The following is a 15682-nucleotide window of genomic DNA, read 5'->3' as shown; positions in this document are numbered from 1 at the left end:
AAGTCAGGCTGTGAGTCGGTCCTCCTATAACCTTACAAACATGAAGTAACAGCCACAAGCCATTACCTGAAGCTTGTCCAGATGCTGCAATTAGCAAACATGCCAAGTGGGTTTTGTATTTAGTAGCAGTAGCTTATTCCTCTACTTGCTTCCAACCTAATGCATTTAGGCATATCTCGTAAATACACTAATCAGCTTGAGAGTTAATATTTCCATAAATTCTGATCTCCAAAGTTCTGTGCTTTACCATAGTAAAAGAGGCATCTCAGTTCCCCAGGTCCTGCCTGCACATTCTAGAAAGTACCAAAATATGGAAGGAAGGTGTTGCTCTGAAAAGCTATGCTGAATCGGAGAAGGCAGAGCAAGAGAGGAGATATGCTGCCATTGCTCAAGGTCACTCAGCAGGTGTGTGGGCAATGCCAAATGCAAAACCTCCTTAAAAACCTCACCCTTTAGGGCCAGCTTGCTGCCACCCACTGTTTTTTTCTGAAATCATCTTGGAATATAATTTCCACCATCTTAGTGTGGTTAATCCTACTGTCTTGTAAATGGGAACTTCTGCTGAAATACCAACCATTTGTTTTTATACATTTGGCAAAACACCTTTTCCTTGTATTGCCTTGGCCAAAATCAGCCCAATTTTTCAGGTTGATTGGGCATTTGGCAGTAATGCACCTAAATGGCTCTGTACCGCTGTATGATAACCGAGCATTGGCACAGGAAGATTTATAGCAGCAAGCCCCAGGTAAGGATGCTCCATTTTCCTGCAGACTGATTAGTACTGTCTATTCCAGTGATTTAAGTGTTTTTTCAAAGAACACATCTGAAGAGCTGAAATGGATACATATTGTCAGCTTCTGGCAGTTTAAGTGCAAACAGCTGCCCTGAAAGCTCTGTGCAGTACCACGAAGAGATGAGCCTCTATGAAAGCTAGTCAATCAAAGAAGATAAATCTTTGTGTCAGTTCCAATTACTGAGATACTCCAGTTAACTCGGGGAATCATAGACATTAGACTGGCTTTAAATGCCCATGTGGTTGGGACTATACCATTGCTCTTGGGAGGCAATTTCACTGTCTGACAGATCAAGAGGCTTTTCTCAGCTAGTTAATTCCAATTAAGTTTTTCCTCTCAACTTCATCCTACTATCCATTATCCTCAGTCAGCTACCCTTAGCAATTCCTCTCATGTCATGCTAAGGGTCCTGGAAATGGTGACATTATTACAAGTACCTGGTGATGACACCCATGAGACCTCCTAGTGCTACAGCCTCAGAGCAAGGATGGTTTCTGTATTAAAGAGCTTATTCCAGATGCTAAGGCCCTTAAATAAAGCTATACACTTTAATTCAGGTACACCAGTAATCTCCCCTCCTTGTGTTTTGCCTCTTTTGTCCTCTGATAAGTTTTGTTTCTTCTGGCTACCCTGCCTTCAAATACACAAGTGTGAAGGTAAGTTTAGATGGTGTAACACTAGAAGAGAGCTGCTGCAGAAATATCTCCCAATATTTTGCTAGAATGCTACAAGCACCAGTGACCTGGAAGACACTGCAAGTATAAATAACATAATACAAAGAATATATTTTTTTCTGGCATATTGCTGTCTCATGAACCTTATATAAAGGAAAAATTACAGGGGATTCCATTAAATAATTCCTTTCCTTACACCTTCAAAAATTAATGGGGATTACAAAGTGGATGGGAACCATTGGTATCTTATCTCTGATCTTGAAGGGGGCTGGTCATACAGCTCCCCGGCTCCCATTCCCTTAACCACACTGGCATCTCTCTCACACACTTAGGAAGACAAAATAAATTAAACACTCCATAAAAATATTCCTGCAGCTCAAGAAGATCAAGAGTTTTAAAAGTTTATTTCAAAAAACAAGAGGGATTCAGCCCTTTTTTCAACACAGCAGTGAGCATCAAAGGGTGGCCTACTCCTCTGTGGAAGCAGCTCCCCTTACCAGAGGGCAGGTGGAGAAAGCCCAGGGAACTGGGCCTGAGGAGTATTGAGGGTACGAACACACCTTCAGCTGGGGCCATGAACAATGGGGGACCTAAGCATCTCAGCTTCCTGGCCGGAGGGTTGTGCTCTTTGTTTAGTCAGGAGAACACAGGATACCAGCCTGGCATGTAGAAATAACTAGTGTTCACCCTGGCTCTCAGGAGTTGAGAGTAGGAGCCACTGCTGTCATGATAATTTTCAGACCATGGTTGGTGATTCCTGGGCCACGAACTGCATGCTCCCCAGGGGTCCTTGCTGCTGCTCAAAGCTCAGCTAAGCAGCAGCAGAGTCTAAAAGGATCAATACAGTAAGCACCAACTGTAGGAAATGTAAAGAAAGATGTCTCCACGTGAGAACCGGTGTTAGGGCATGACACAAGTCGTGAAGATCGCCATATGCTCACGTGAGTACTGCCTCCCCCTAATTCACTGCAAACTTGAGTAGTCACTGCTTATAACAGATTTTTCTAGGCACGAGGTGAAGCCAGCGTATGTGAATGAGTGGGCTGTACTGCAGGGCCTGGTCACTTCATGGTTTTCTATGTAGAGTTTTTATTATTCTGCTTACTTTTTTGCATCAAAACAAATTGAAGAGATGACTTTTAAAAAGCAGAGTCAGGCTTCCCCAAACTCTAAAAAATGTTTAGAAAAGGGTGTGTTGGATCAGAAAATATCTCTGAAACTGATGTTTCCTCTGACTGCACCTAGAGGAAAGCCTGGTGGGCTGCGAGAACACCAGCCCCACAAGGCCAGCATCATGTCATGGTTAGCACGGTGCATCCTGGCCTTGGCATGCCAGGCAGCTCTCAAGGTGGCAGGGAGACAGCCTGGCCTCCTCAGCCTGGCCACATTTTGATCTAGCATGTGGACCTCAGAGAGCCCCCAACTACCCAGAAACTCTTCCCTGCTGCCAGTCTTCAAAACCAGACATTACTCTTTAGTTGCGTTTTCAGCATCTTCACTTAACCATCAGTACAATTTTAAATTGGCCACCTTATGATAATACCCCATCTCCAGCATGCTCGCACCACATCTTAAATGTTCACTAGTCTTGCTTGAACCATGAGGACATGGGCTTGGAGAATGGAGATAATGTAAGGAGAAGATAAGTGTTCTACTCATCATCTGCAAAAATAACATCTAATTTAGCCATTCAAAATGCATAATTAATTCAGCAGGCCAATAAGCTGATTATGAAACCTGCATGTATTTTCTCTGGCAGGACAGACAGACATATTACTAAGAAAAAGAAAACTGGATTAATTTCAAAATTATTAGTTTATTACCAAATAACTGCTCTTGGCTAGAACTTCCATGGTGGGTACAACAGAATCTACTAAAGCAAATTCAGCCTGTGCCGTGCCAGCTAAAGACCAGAGGAGCTGCTCTGAGGTCATCTGAAGTCAAATTCACAGAATTGGGCAGAAGTCCTGCATGGCTTTACACCAGTGATTAATTTTATACCCCATGCTGTCCTGCTGAGATCCCAGGGATAAAGCATGTGCGTGGTCAAGTCAAGATTTGAGCTCCAACCTAGATTTACATAAGTGTAAAGGAAAGCACTACCCAGCCCAGTATTTATGTTATTCAGGCCAAGGAAAAAATGTAGTGGCAGCTGTGAACAGCCTGAAAAACAGAACCCTGATGGGACGACCTTCATGCAGAGGTTTGGTTTGTTGTTGCAGCTGACTCTCTGCATCTCCTTTATCTTCTTTTTTTTTTTTTTCTCCTTTCAGAGATGCTTGACTTTAAATGCAAAAGGATAACATGGGTCAGGGGGAGTGCTTATTATGTATGAGCTATTTTTCTTTCATGTTAGCAAAATCCTTTTGTAAAAGTTGGCAGAAGTCCTTGCTACAGCTAAATTTCAGACCCATGGGTGATCTGGAATTTAACATTATTTATGTCTTGGTATAAAAAAAGCAATGAAAAGGAAGTAAATTCAAAGAAAATAATCAGAACACAGCTGAGGTCTCATAGCTTTACTTTTTTAAACCAATTAAGTCTATCACTGCCCTTGTCTTCACTGATGTCGTATAACTATTTCAGTGGTTTGAGGGCTTGCTATGTAGAAGCTGCAATATTTGTAGGAATTACACATCACACATTTCTATGTTGTTTCACAGGCAAAGAGCATGAAGCAATTTACAGATTCAAAGAAGTAACTTGTACAGCGGAGCTCCTATTCACGGGTGTGCCAACACTAGCTGCTGACAACACTAACACATTAATAGCAGTGCAGATATTTTACAGTTTAAATCCTTTGCGATACAGGTACGGAGAGGAACACTGAGTGGGGATGAAATCCTGCTGCTGCCATCACTGAGGTCCCCCTCCAACCTCTCATCCCCCAGCCAATGGCTTTTCATTGGGTTGGGGTGACAAGCAGCCAGACTCTGCAATCCTCACTCACACTACGTGGTACGTGGTTCCTCAGCCATTCACCTCCTGGCTCCAGGGAGCTATGTGTACTGTAAGAGTAACTGCTGAGTATGAATGAGAGCTGAAGTTCAGCCCTGGACTGCCAATGTTGTCCAGACTTGCAACATTGCAGAGAAGCGCACTCCTGAAGGGTGAGGATGCAAAGGACATTTTTAGGAAAGGGTTATTTGTGTTTGCTTATTCCCAGAATGGTCCCAGGGTCAAATCATACTGAGTGCTTTTCCAAACCTCATTTACTTTCAATTAACATTCACAAAAAACTAAGGCACGTGTTCTTAAATTATTCAGAAAACAGGTTTGCTTCTTGTCTACGTTATTTCACAGTGATCTTCCGACGAAGTTAAAGAAAACCACAGTTGCTCCTAATACAAACATGAACGAGAGAAAACACACTCAAAAGCTTTGAATCATCACAGGCAGGGGCCAATCCTAGTGATGGGGCAAGGTCTACCCATACTTCTCCCTTGGCCTTTCATTCTTCCAGAAGACCTCTCTTCAAACAGACACCACTCCTTGATTCAATAGCTTATTTTCCCAATGCACAGAACATATAGGTGACTAAAATAAGAAAGCAAGCAGCACCAGACAGTCCCTCCAAAATGGCTCCCCAGGAGCTGGAGGAAGCTGTTATTACTCAGCTTGGGGTTGAGATGAGCTTTGAAGAAGAACACATTTAAATGCACAATAGTTTTCTCTTTGAGGCGTCCTCCCCCTCCAGCAGACATTAAGTATGTGCATACTTAATGCTTTGCAAGCTCCGCAGCAATAGATTGGATCAGCAAAAGGAACTTGCCTTAGTAATTCAGGTGTCTGTGTAATGTCAGACCCTGGAGGTACATCTAGGGTGACATTTTCAGAAGTATCTAAATTTCTTAGTCTCTTCAAGCTCCATTGAAACTTGCTTGAGGTGAATTTGAATGGAACTTAGGCTCCCAAATCTCTTTTAGAAGAGGTTAGCTTCTGTCTTTAAACTTTGCAATAAATAACAAGCAGAGTCTGCTTGAAAAGTTGGGTATAGAGCAGGTGTTTGGATAGTGTGATCATGAGCATAAATGAGCACAATTCCTTTGAATATTAAAAGTATATTTGATGCAGTGCTCAAGGTCACACAGCAAATCAATGGGAAAAACTGAATCATAGCCCTAAGGGCATATTACTTGCAATCAGATGCAGGAGTAATTGAGTAATTGCACAGACTTAAAAGCAGCATTACTTCAGCCTAACATATAGCTAGAAAGGGGCTTGGGGAGGTTCAGTGATTTGCCGAAGGGGAGAAAGAGTCAAGAGCAGGGCTGACATTAGATGTGAACAGCTAATTTCATCACACAAGTAACACAGCACTGGGAAGTCTGCTACTAACTTACACTCCGTAAAACTTCTGATTTTAGTGTCACAGTTTTCAGTATCCACTGCTGGAAATAGTAAGAGTTCCCCACTTGAAAGACACATCTTACTGACTATTGGCACTATGTTGGGAGAACCCAAGATGAAAGACACTCAGTGACTTGGCTCTGACAGCCAAGCTGGCACAACACTAGCAATGACTGCTGAGCAGGTGTGTCCCTGTGTGTGGCAGTGAGAATATGTCCTTTGGCTGCTGAGATTCAGCATGAGCTGCTGGCCCAGCAGCATGCTTATCATCCCTACCTGACAACGACTTGTCTCTCATTTCAGCTGTCAAAATTATATTTATGCTAGTGCAGTATTTCCTGTTTCCCAGTTTAGATGGTTCCCTCAGTCATTTTTCCACTAAAATGCTCAAGCATTTTTTAAAACATCTAAACAGGAAGAGACCTGACCTCTTCTCCCTGAACATCGTGTGCTCTTTTCTCCTGGCAACAGGAGATCACTCCTGTGCCAACTGCTGTGGTGACTCCAGGACAAACTGAGGGGTGGATCCCATACCTTGGGACTGCATGTGGGCTCTGCTTGTGTGCACTAAAGAGCATGGCACAGCTTGTCTTGAAACATTCAGCAGTCTTGGGATTTCAGTCAAAGTTTTTCCTATTCACACCCAGCTTGCCCCCCTCATTCCACCTCACTGCTGTGCCTGACCGTGCAGACAGATCCTGGGGTCTGCTCGGCAGGTTGTGGAGGAACCACCCTACAGCTCTGAAATCAAAGGAAAAATGCCCATTGATCAGTTGGTCTGATGTTGAGCCACATACTTAATTCAGGTGGATATTGGGCAGCTCCTCTCTGGTACAATTTCACTGGGCACAGAATGGTTTTGGGGGTTGTTTCCACTTGGAGACCTACTGGCTCTGGGGCATCATCGCTGCCTCCTGCTCTGGAAAGGTACAGACCCTGAAGCAGAGCTGTTGTGTTCCCTCCCATCCAACCACTTCCAGTAAAGGCCCCGGGGAGGAATTTCTTTCCCTGAGATGGACAAGGGGTACACCTCAGGAGCCTGAGCTGTGCTAGAAGACCCTTGCAGTTGAGACAACAGACGCAGCAGCCCTGTTTGCTGTGCATGCACCAAGCCCAGCTCCAGCCCGGCTGCAGGACCCATGGGGGTGCGTGGGGTGCCGGGCGGGGGGCCAGGGGCACTGCCCACTACCAGGATCCAAAACCTTTCCTCAGAAAGGCAGTGTTTGCCTCAACAGACACCATGCACAAGGGTGTTTATATTAGGCAAACTCCCTGGCACATTGCATTAAAATATTAAAAAGTTGGGCAGCTCTGAAGGTAGAGCCTAGAAGCAAACCAAAAAGGCAGCTTCATTACAACTAGCAAGTGCAGACTCTCCTGGCACCAACAGACCACAGCTTCAGGGCACCATGCTCAGCCACAGGGAAACCAGCATGAATCTGTATGAATCCAGCCAACATGGGAGCAGGATAAATGGAAAAAAGTCAGGTCTGACTTCAAGAGAAGTGCACTTCACCTCCAGGAGTATGCACATAGCCTTAGGAAAGGAGCAAAGCAATGTTAAAGCCTCTGTCAAACCATCTGGCTGTGAGGATGGCTGCTCAGGGCAAGCCACTGGGACAGTGAGTTTCTCACCTTGCAGCCCACAGTGCCAGGTCTTGCCCTCACCACCCTCCTTCTGGCAGCTGCTCTGGGAGCTGCTCTTTAACGTACCCGAGGCTTCCCTTGGTGAGTTTTAATTGCCAGGCTCCAGATTCAGCTCTTTTGCTGGCGTAAATCAAATGCTGACACATCTGAGGGTGACAGAACAGCACAAGAGTGGAAGGAAAACCCACAAGTGAAGGGAAACTTCAGGCCCTGTGTGCTTCTGTGCCCACACATGCTTCCCACAGAGCACTTGTGACAGCTGCCTTCCAGCCACTCCTAATCTACACTCCCCTTGAGAAGCCCTAACGTGTCTGGAAATAACATTTAATATATACACTAGTATATATGAAACATAGGAGTGTGAGGGTCTTGCAGCAGTTTGGTCATGCTGCAGAATTAATCTGAGATTGGTGATAACTACAGAAAATTAGTTTTATATTAAAGTGTTGGGTTTTTTCTCCCCAAAAGTTGCTGTCCTAAGTCGCAGCATCCTACAGAATAAAACATGTTAGACAGTGCCACCCTCCCACACCACCTGCATCTCCACGCAGAAGACTTCCTTCCTCACACTCCAGCAGTAATTGAGGCTTGGGCAGGTGGTCTCACCTGATGTAGGCTGCTTGGAGCAGGAGCCAGGCTGTAGCTGCCAGCTGTTGCCCCATGGGCTGATGCTGATTCCCTGGCCACTAGCTCCCATCTCTGCCCACGCCTCAGACATGGGTGAGCACGTGGAGCTGACACTGGGCTGCTCCCACCCACTGCAGGGATGCTGTGTTCACCAGATTGGGATGTTTCCTCCCAGGCAGGGGAACACATCCCAGGCCAGCCCCTGAGAACTGCCAATGGGCCACAGAAGTTGCACCACTGCCTCCTCCACAAGGACCTTGTTCAGCCGTAAGACACTCAGGCAGAAAGTTTTCTTGGTGTTTTTATTGCATCTCACCTTTTCTCCTCTCTGCATGTATTCTGAGCATCCATCCTTCCACACCCACCAAAACAGGGAAGCATTGCTCTTCTGAAACGCGCTGAGGCTATGGCATTTCCCCAGAGACAGAGCTGGACTCTGACATCCCAGCCCTGAAGGGTGGCCCCTAACCAAAAAAAACTCCTTCTTCTCCAGAGGAGCAACCTGCTCTGCTCAATGCACCTTTTGCTGTTATAGTTATTGCAGGTGGATGGGAATGATAGCATGGCTCCAGTCTCATTTTCTAAGAAGGCAGAACAGTAAGTATTTTGGGAGACTCCTAATATTAAGGCACAGTCATTAATTGTGACTAAATAAGATTGGTGTGTATTCTGGACTGGTGCCATGGTGGAGAGAGAAGGAAGGCAATCCCAGACAAATGATAATGTGTTATTGGTCAGAAAGATTCATGTGGTGAAAATGAATAGTAGTGAGTAGTTTGCAGTTATATCCCATCCATCTTGTCTGTTGTAGAGAGAACACGCTCCTCGGTGTGTATGCAGCTTGCTCTCTGACATTCAGGTCACAAGCTGTAATTTAAATTTCTCCAAGTTCTTCTTTGTTTAATGTCCTATCAGTCTGGAAGCAGCTCAAGGAAAACCCCTGTGATTTCTCCTTCCAGCTGCTTTAAACAACTCTCTAGCTTCTGTAATTAGTAGCCTAATCAGTTAAAGCATTGAACATATAGAGCCTTCCGCTACGCTGGTTTGATGAGACTCACTGGGTCTGCAGCCTTAGTGCTGACTGCAAGGATGAATCTGCTATGGATTGAAGGGCATTGAGGTTCAAGATAAGTTTTCTTTCTAGATAAATTCTAAAAACCACAGCCTTTTTAGGAATGTTTTTATTAAATTATGGACCCTTTTCAAAAACCCTTACACCCTATGAGAGCATCTTCACATGCTGACATAGCAGGTAGAGACAGCATGGGAACAGCCATGTTTTCTGGACATGCAGAGAAGAAAATAATTGGATACATACATACACTTGAAAAAAAACCAAAAAGTGTGATTTATGAAGTAAAACATTGCTTTGCCCTTTTCCTTTTTGACAGTTGTGTCTGATGGGGAACTGCTCACCATGGCCAGCCTGGGAGTAGACACTCGGTCTTTCAAGGTCACTTGTATCACTTGTAGAGCACCTTCTGTGGCACAGAAGTGTGCAAGCTGGGGTTGGTGTGCAGCTGCTGTTTGGACATATAAATCTACTACTCATATGCACATACTCCCTTAGGTAGCTCCTCACAGACTCTGGGGTACCTAGAATCATAGAATCATTAAGGTTGGAAAAGACCTCTAAGAACATCAAGTCCAACCATCAAGACTAGTAAGAGCACTACTAGACTAGTAGGTCTAAAGCACTACTAGACTACTAAGCGCTCTGCTATGTGTGAAGGTCCCCACACCTGTTCTGGCGGGAGGAGACCAAGGGCACACACACTGTGATCCAGGGGAATGCGGGCAGCAACTCATTTCCCCACGGTGTGCAAATCCTGCCTGCCCCCGGAGTGAGCCTGCATCTGTCCAACTTCCCTGTATGCAAGGAGGGAGCAGGGAGGGAGCAGTGTCCTGTCCAGGGAGCTGCTCTCCAGGTTAAAGCACAAGAACCCCACTCAGACTGGGCAGATCCTAGTCTCAAGATCAGCGATGCTACTGAACACGAGGAAAGAATACCACTGTCTATCCCAGCTAACACCTGGGTGTGTCATTTGTTCAGTTTGAGACTGTCAAAAACATGCTCATTTCTGATGGTGAATGAATGTAGCAGAGTGATGCCATCATTACTTCAATAGCTACACTTCACTGAAGAACAGCCTGGGTATGAGTGGTGGTATGGCCTCACCAGTCTGGGTCTGTACACAAATCACTTCCACCAGAAGGCCTTAAATGCCACCATTCCTTTATTTATTCAGCAAACATATCATACCCTAATCTACTTCTAGCCTTTTAACAATATACTATTTTTTTTAATAAAACTGTAACACGGTTAGAAGATATGTTTCCTGTCTTGTCCCCAGCCTGCCCAAACCCAACCATGTACACGTTCTATCACTGCTCAGCGCAATGTTCAATGAAAAAGCATATAAAATTAATGTTCCCTGGGCTGCCAAGCTGATTAAAGATCCATCAGATTCCTCTCAGATGAGAGAGGAAGCACAGGGCTCAGCGCAGTTTCCTGTGTGCCTAAAAATAGCTGTTTGATATGGTTTAGGCAGAGGTCAGTACCAGACAGCTGCATGAGCTCTGGCCTCCATTTGCCTCGTGCTGGCGGGAACAGGACTGATGGCAAAACATGTCCCCCTTAGTGCAAGAGCTTTTGAAACACATACAGTGTGCTCCTGCAAAAATAACAGAAGCTAATGAGAGTTTGCTGTCTGCTGCCGTGGGAGAAGGGCCACTAGATACCTGCCAGGGGAGGGGTCCCACCGGGGTCATCCCTGTGGGCTGGCAGCAGGTGAACCTCTTTATTCACCTGGTGCTCTCTCTGACTTTGCTGAATGACATATGAAATCTAAGAACGTTTCCAAAATGCTCTAGAAGAAAAGAATCGTCATAAAGATGTTATTTATTTGCTTCAGTCCAACTGAGGGACTTTAGGGAATAGCTTCGCCCCCACTCTGCGTGGGTTGGCTGGGGTCCTGAGCACTGGTGGCACACCTGGGCCCCAGCAGCAAACCCAAGCATGCTGTGACATCTAGTGGCAAGCTACCCTGAGAGCCTAGAGAAAGCTGGGTTGAACAGGTCTTTCCCACAGTCCCTGGACAACCAGCCACAGACATGTCTGCATTTATTATACACTCTTCAGACCCATCTTTATGTGTAATGTCAAGTATGATGACTATTTGTACTTAGTCCAAGATGTGCTGGTGAAAGGGACAGTATAGCCACCTTGGCAGACAGCTCTCATCTTCCTTGCACTAGGTGGGAAAGGTCCCCTCTTTCTCTCGTCCCAGGTAGTCATCAAGTGAACCACTCTGCCAGCATCAGCTCCAGACCCACATCTGCAGCTGCAGTGGCACAGGAACTAGCTGAGGTTGGATACAAGTTTGGCCATTCACTATTTGACATGGCTTCCAATCCATGTCCCTCAGCAGCACCAGTGCTGGTGTTTGACCAGCTCAGGTGGCCCTGCCAATGTTTCCCAGAAGCCGAAGGCACTAACAGCCTGCGTGCAGCTGGAGGGGTGGAGCAGCAGCCACAGCACCGTGTAACTTTATTGCACATTCAACTCCACCTCCTTGTCCTTCAGCAAGGATTTATTTAATATTTCACCCTTTTTTTTAGACTCTGTTTGATTTCACGCACCATCATCAGTGATATACTCAATATTAACTTGAATAATGATACAGAAATTAAATCAATAGGCTTTGCCTAACAAATAGAAAGGCCCCATCATGCAAGGCCAGGTAGCAGAGTCAGGGACATCATCTGATTACTGTGCTGCTTCGTGAAAGAAAGGAGAAACAATTACCAAACACAATGAGTAAAACTGAGGAAAAAAGTCAAAGCTGGGAGTTGGGAAGGAGAGGAGGAAGCTGCCATGCAGCACATGAGCACTGGCCTCTTCATAAAACCACCCTCTGTGCACCCACCACAAATATCTGCCCCTTCAAATGCCCTGCTCCTGCTCTGTTTCTGGAAGATGATGGAATCAGCAGCGAGGTCTGAAGTACCATAGCCCTGGAAAGCTGAAACCAGGGTGGCCAGCACCAATCCTACTTCACATGCTTAAGGTCACCGAACCAAGCTGAGACTCACAAGTGGTCCCCAGGCTCCAGCAGCGAGAAGACGTCCGGCACCACAGTAAAACCTACTGAGCTGTCAGCTAGGCCTTTCCTTTGTATTTTGCCTTTCAGAATGCTTCATTTTAATGGATAAAACAGCTACTTATTTGATATTATTTATTCACCAGAGAAGCCAAGTTCCCTTCCCACACAAGCATGCCTTCCAACAGCTCCAGGTCCTGCCTTTTCCCAGGAGCATCAAGGGAAACAGGAAGAGGCAGAGGAGGGACGGGTACAGTGGACAGTGTGTGCACTCAGCCCCTGTTACACAGGTCTTGCCAGACCACGAGGGCCAGGTTTTTGGTATGTGTCAGATAATGCTAACCCTGGCAGTGCTCCTAAATGATGGACTTCAGAAGCTGTAATGGCAAATTTATACCAAAGAGAACAGCAATCCACATGAATACACTTCCAGAACCAGCTCCCCATCTCTTAATAGCTCTCTGACCACAGGACGAGCACTGTGGACAGGGGGATAGCCCCACTCATGGCTGGGAGCGCTGACCCCAGTGGTCCCATGATTGTTTGGGGGGCTTTTGCAGCACCCCAGCAGGTTTCCACACCACCACACACCCCAAACAGGCACTGCCAGGACCTGGGTCACCCTACTGCCCGCCTCAGGCTTGTGCTTCATGCCGGGCACTTCTACTGGCTTTACAAGCAGCTTTCATCAGTGAATGCAATGCATAGGAGAGCAGATAGATGGTGGCTCCTCCCTCCTCAGCACCCCTGAGGCACAGCAGCCATGGGGCACAGTGTGTCCTTCCTTGCCGCTGCGCATGGCATGGCCAGCAGCTTTGCCCTTCCTGCCCTCCAGCCAGTATCCCCCTGGGTCACTTCCCACCGCATTTGTTGTATCAGCACTCAAGTGCATACTGTTCTTATGGTGAATATCTGGCAACGCAACCCATTCTCCTCTTATGACTTTTAGCTTATGTCAACAATTTATTCATTTCCAAAAGACAAGTAATTTTCTACCTTAAAAAATACACATTTTCCACTGCCTGGAAGACCTGTGTGTACCAATGGAGGGATGCTAAGCCCTGGCCTCAAATGCAGCAAACTAATTGTGTTTCTTCCCAGCTCTTGTGCTCGGCACATTGCCAGGGTGACGAAAAGCAATGAGAAATAAATTGACTCAAAACTTGGCCAGAGAGCATCAGCAAACAGAGGGTTGAAAACTCAGCTTGATTTATTTTATAGAGAGGCAAAGGACAAGAAATGCAGTGTTATTCCCAGTTGTGGTTCTGACAAACAATCCTCAAAGCCCATGTGAAAGCAGAGCTGCCGGCAAGGCCAGGCAGCTGCAGCCCCAGTGGCCGTCTGTCAGGGGAGTGTCACTGGGAAGGGACGACATGACACTAATTCATTTTCTGAAAACATTCACTGTAACACTTCCATCCCCTGCCCAGAGAATACAAAATATTTTACATGGAGTGATAAAATGAAAGCCACCATCTGACATGTAGACACTTAATATGCACCTACAGATCTGTCAGAGTTACTGTAGGATTGTTTCAGCATTACAAAGCAAGCCTTTGGCAAAGGCGGGAGCTGAAGCTGGCCCAGCTGATGGCGAGAGTAATGCCAGGATTGCCCCAGCATGGGGGCACAAGCTCCCGCAGGCTGGGGCTGCTGCTGAGGGGCTCCAGCCCTGCCGAGGGCACCCAGACACAGCAGGAGGGAGGTGGGTGAGCAAGTGCTCCCCCAAGCAACCGAGGGGTTGAACCACCTGAAACAGCAAACATGCTCAGCCTGTATCCAAGAACCTCCTCCTGCTCTGGGGAGGGTGGGAAGGACTCAGGAGCATGGCTGAGCACTGAAGCCCAGAGCAGCACCAGCTGCCCCTCTCCAGCCCCTGCTCCTCACCCAGCCCCAGGTGCTGGGACAGCCACTCCACTGCTGCAGGCTTAGGGCACCCATTGCAAAGGTCCTCCTTTCAGCTTTTTACCTCGTGGTAAACAGATCACTTTTGCCATTACTTTTCAGGAAGAGGCATCAGTGTTTATGGTGACTTCTCCTCTGATGCTGATGTTTTCCCATCATGGGAAGTGGACATGCTTTCCCCACCATGACACCCTGCTTCCACTTTCGCATCTCCCATGCTGCCAGCCAACCCAACCGTCCCCTGCGGGAAAGCTTTCTCCTGCCCTGCTGGTGCACACACAGTCAGGGATGAGACTTCAGTGGCAAGCACTAAGGGTCCTGGTGATCCCTGTGAGGAGCATCCAGTGCCCTCTCCTGCTGCCCTGCCCACCCTGGGCTGACACTCACAGTGAGACACAGAAGTTTTATCTAACAAAAACCTCCATTTCTTGGCCAGCACGTGGAATTTCATGACTAATGATCCGTGAGACGTACAACAAAATAAACCACACGCATGTGCATATATATATTCATGCACACATGCGTGCCCCCCCCCCAAGGGCTCTGTAGTCCTCGCAGGGCACCTCCGTCGCTGCAGGGCAGCGGGCAGCTGAAGCCGTGCCCCTAAGGCGGTTGCAAAGGGCGCCGCGGGTCCGGCTGCAGCAGCGCAGGTAGCTGCTACCCTCTAGAGGAGAAACCTCTGCCGAGCACGAAACCCTCAGCTGTACTGCCTCCTTTCAGAGAGCAGGCTTTGCTGTAGCATTAAATGCCCTGCGTGTCACAAGGCTGCTTAAGCATTAGTTTGCAAAATTTCTAATAACTGCATTTTTCCCTAAATCCCAAACAAAATGTATCAATGTAAAACTTTCTGTTTTCTGTCTAAACGAGCACAGGCAGAAGCAGCACATCCCAGGACAGAACAGCGAGACCCACACCTTTGCTGTTCCAACCCCAAAACAGCTCACGCCCTCTTTTCTGGTAATAACATTAAAGAAATAGAATAGTCAAGGAAAGAAAATAAACCTCCTCCTACCTTCCATGGGGAGAATGAACTGCAATGTATCACTGTCGTGTGCAGCAGTTATTCCTGTGTCCCTGCAAGCAAGCAAGTCCTGCCCGGGGCAACTGAACTCCAACCCTGTCTGCTCGGCTTTAAGCAGGACTGCTGAGATCCCACCCAGGACGGGGTGGAGAATCCTCCCTGGGAAAGAGCAGCTTGGACACAGCCCCCTCCAGCTGTTCTTCGCATCCCTGCGGGGCTCTGACATGCTGTTTCCTTTCTCTTTCCCTCAGTATCCATCAGCAGTCACTTTGGCTGCCGTCTCACATCAGCATTGACAACTGAGTTTGCAACAGGGACTGAGTTTGACAGCGCCAAAGGTGTGGGTGGCACGGGCCCTAGCAAGAAATACTGTTAAGACATAAATGCAGGGTACATATAGTTTAAATCATCTGTGGGACAGAGACGAATGAAACACACAGGGGTACTAGAAGCACAAGAGTTACGACAGTGAGAAATCCTCGATAAACTGGAGCATGGCCCAGCTGAATGAGCTCAGTGCAAAGCACATTGCTGAGTGCCCTAGTGTGGACACCACACTGA

The 15682-nt window shown here is 46.8% G+C and overlaps 1 protein-coding gene across 8 annotated transcripts in view; it reads right to left on the bottom strand.

The window, feature by feature from the left end:
• The window catches only part of LOC104046370 (rho GTPase-activating protein 7-like), a 64047-nt gene extending 48827 nt beyond the window's left edge, over positions 1-15220 (bottom strand). For all 8 annotated transcript variants that reach the window (XR_010374198.1, XR_010374197.1, XR_010374199.1 and 5 more), the window contains exon 1: positions 15113-15220. Coding sequence is in view for 5 of the 8 variants with exons in the window: in XM_064458937.1 (XP_064315007.1) it covers positions 15113-15119 (7 nt within the window). In the remaining 3 variants the exon portion in view is untranslated. The remainder of the gene's footprint in view (positions 1-15112) is intronic.
• Between the last annotated feature and the right edge of the window lie 462 nt (positions 15221-15682).

This window comes from Phalacrocorax carbo, chromosome 8 (genome assembly GCF_963921805.1).
Source record: "Phalacrocorax carbo chromosome 8, bPhaCar2.1, whole genome shotgun sequence".
Taxonomy (NCBI): domain Eukaryota; kingdom Metazoa; phylum Chordata; class Aves; order Suliformes; family Phalacrocoracidae; genus Phalacrocorax; species Phalacrocorax carbo.
The sequence above is the reverse complement of the archived record's forward strand: the minus strand, read 5'-3'. Positions and strand labels throughout refer to the sequence as shown.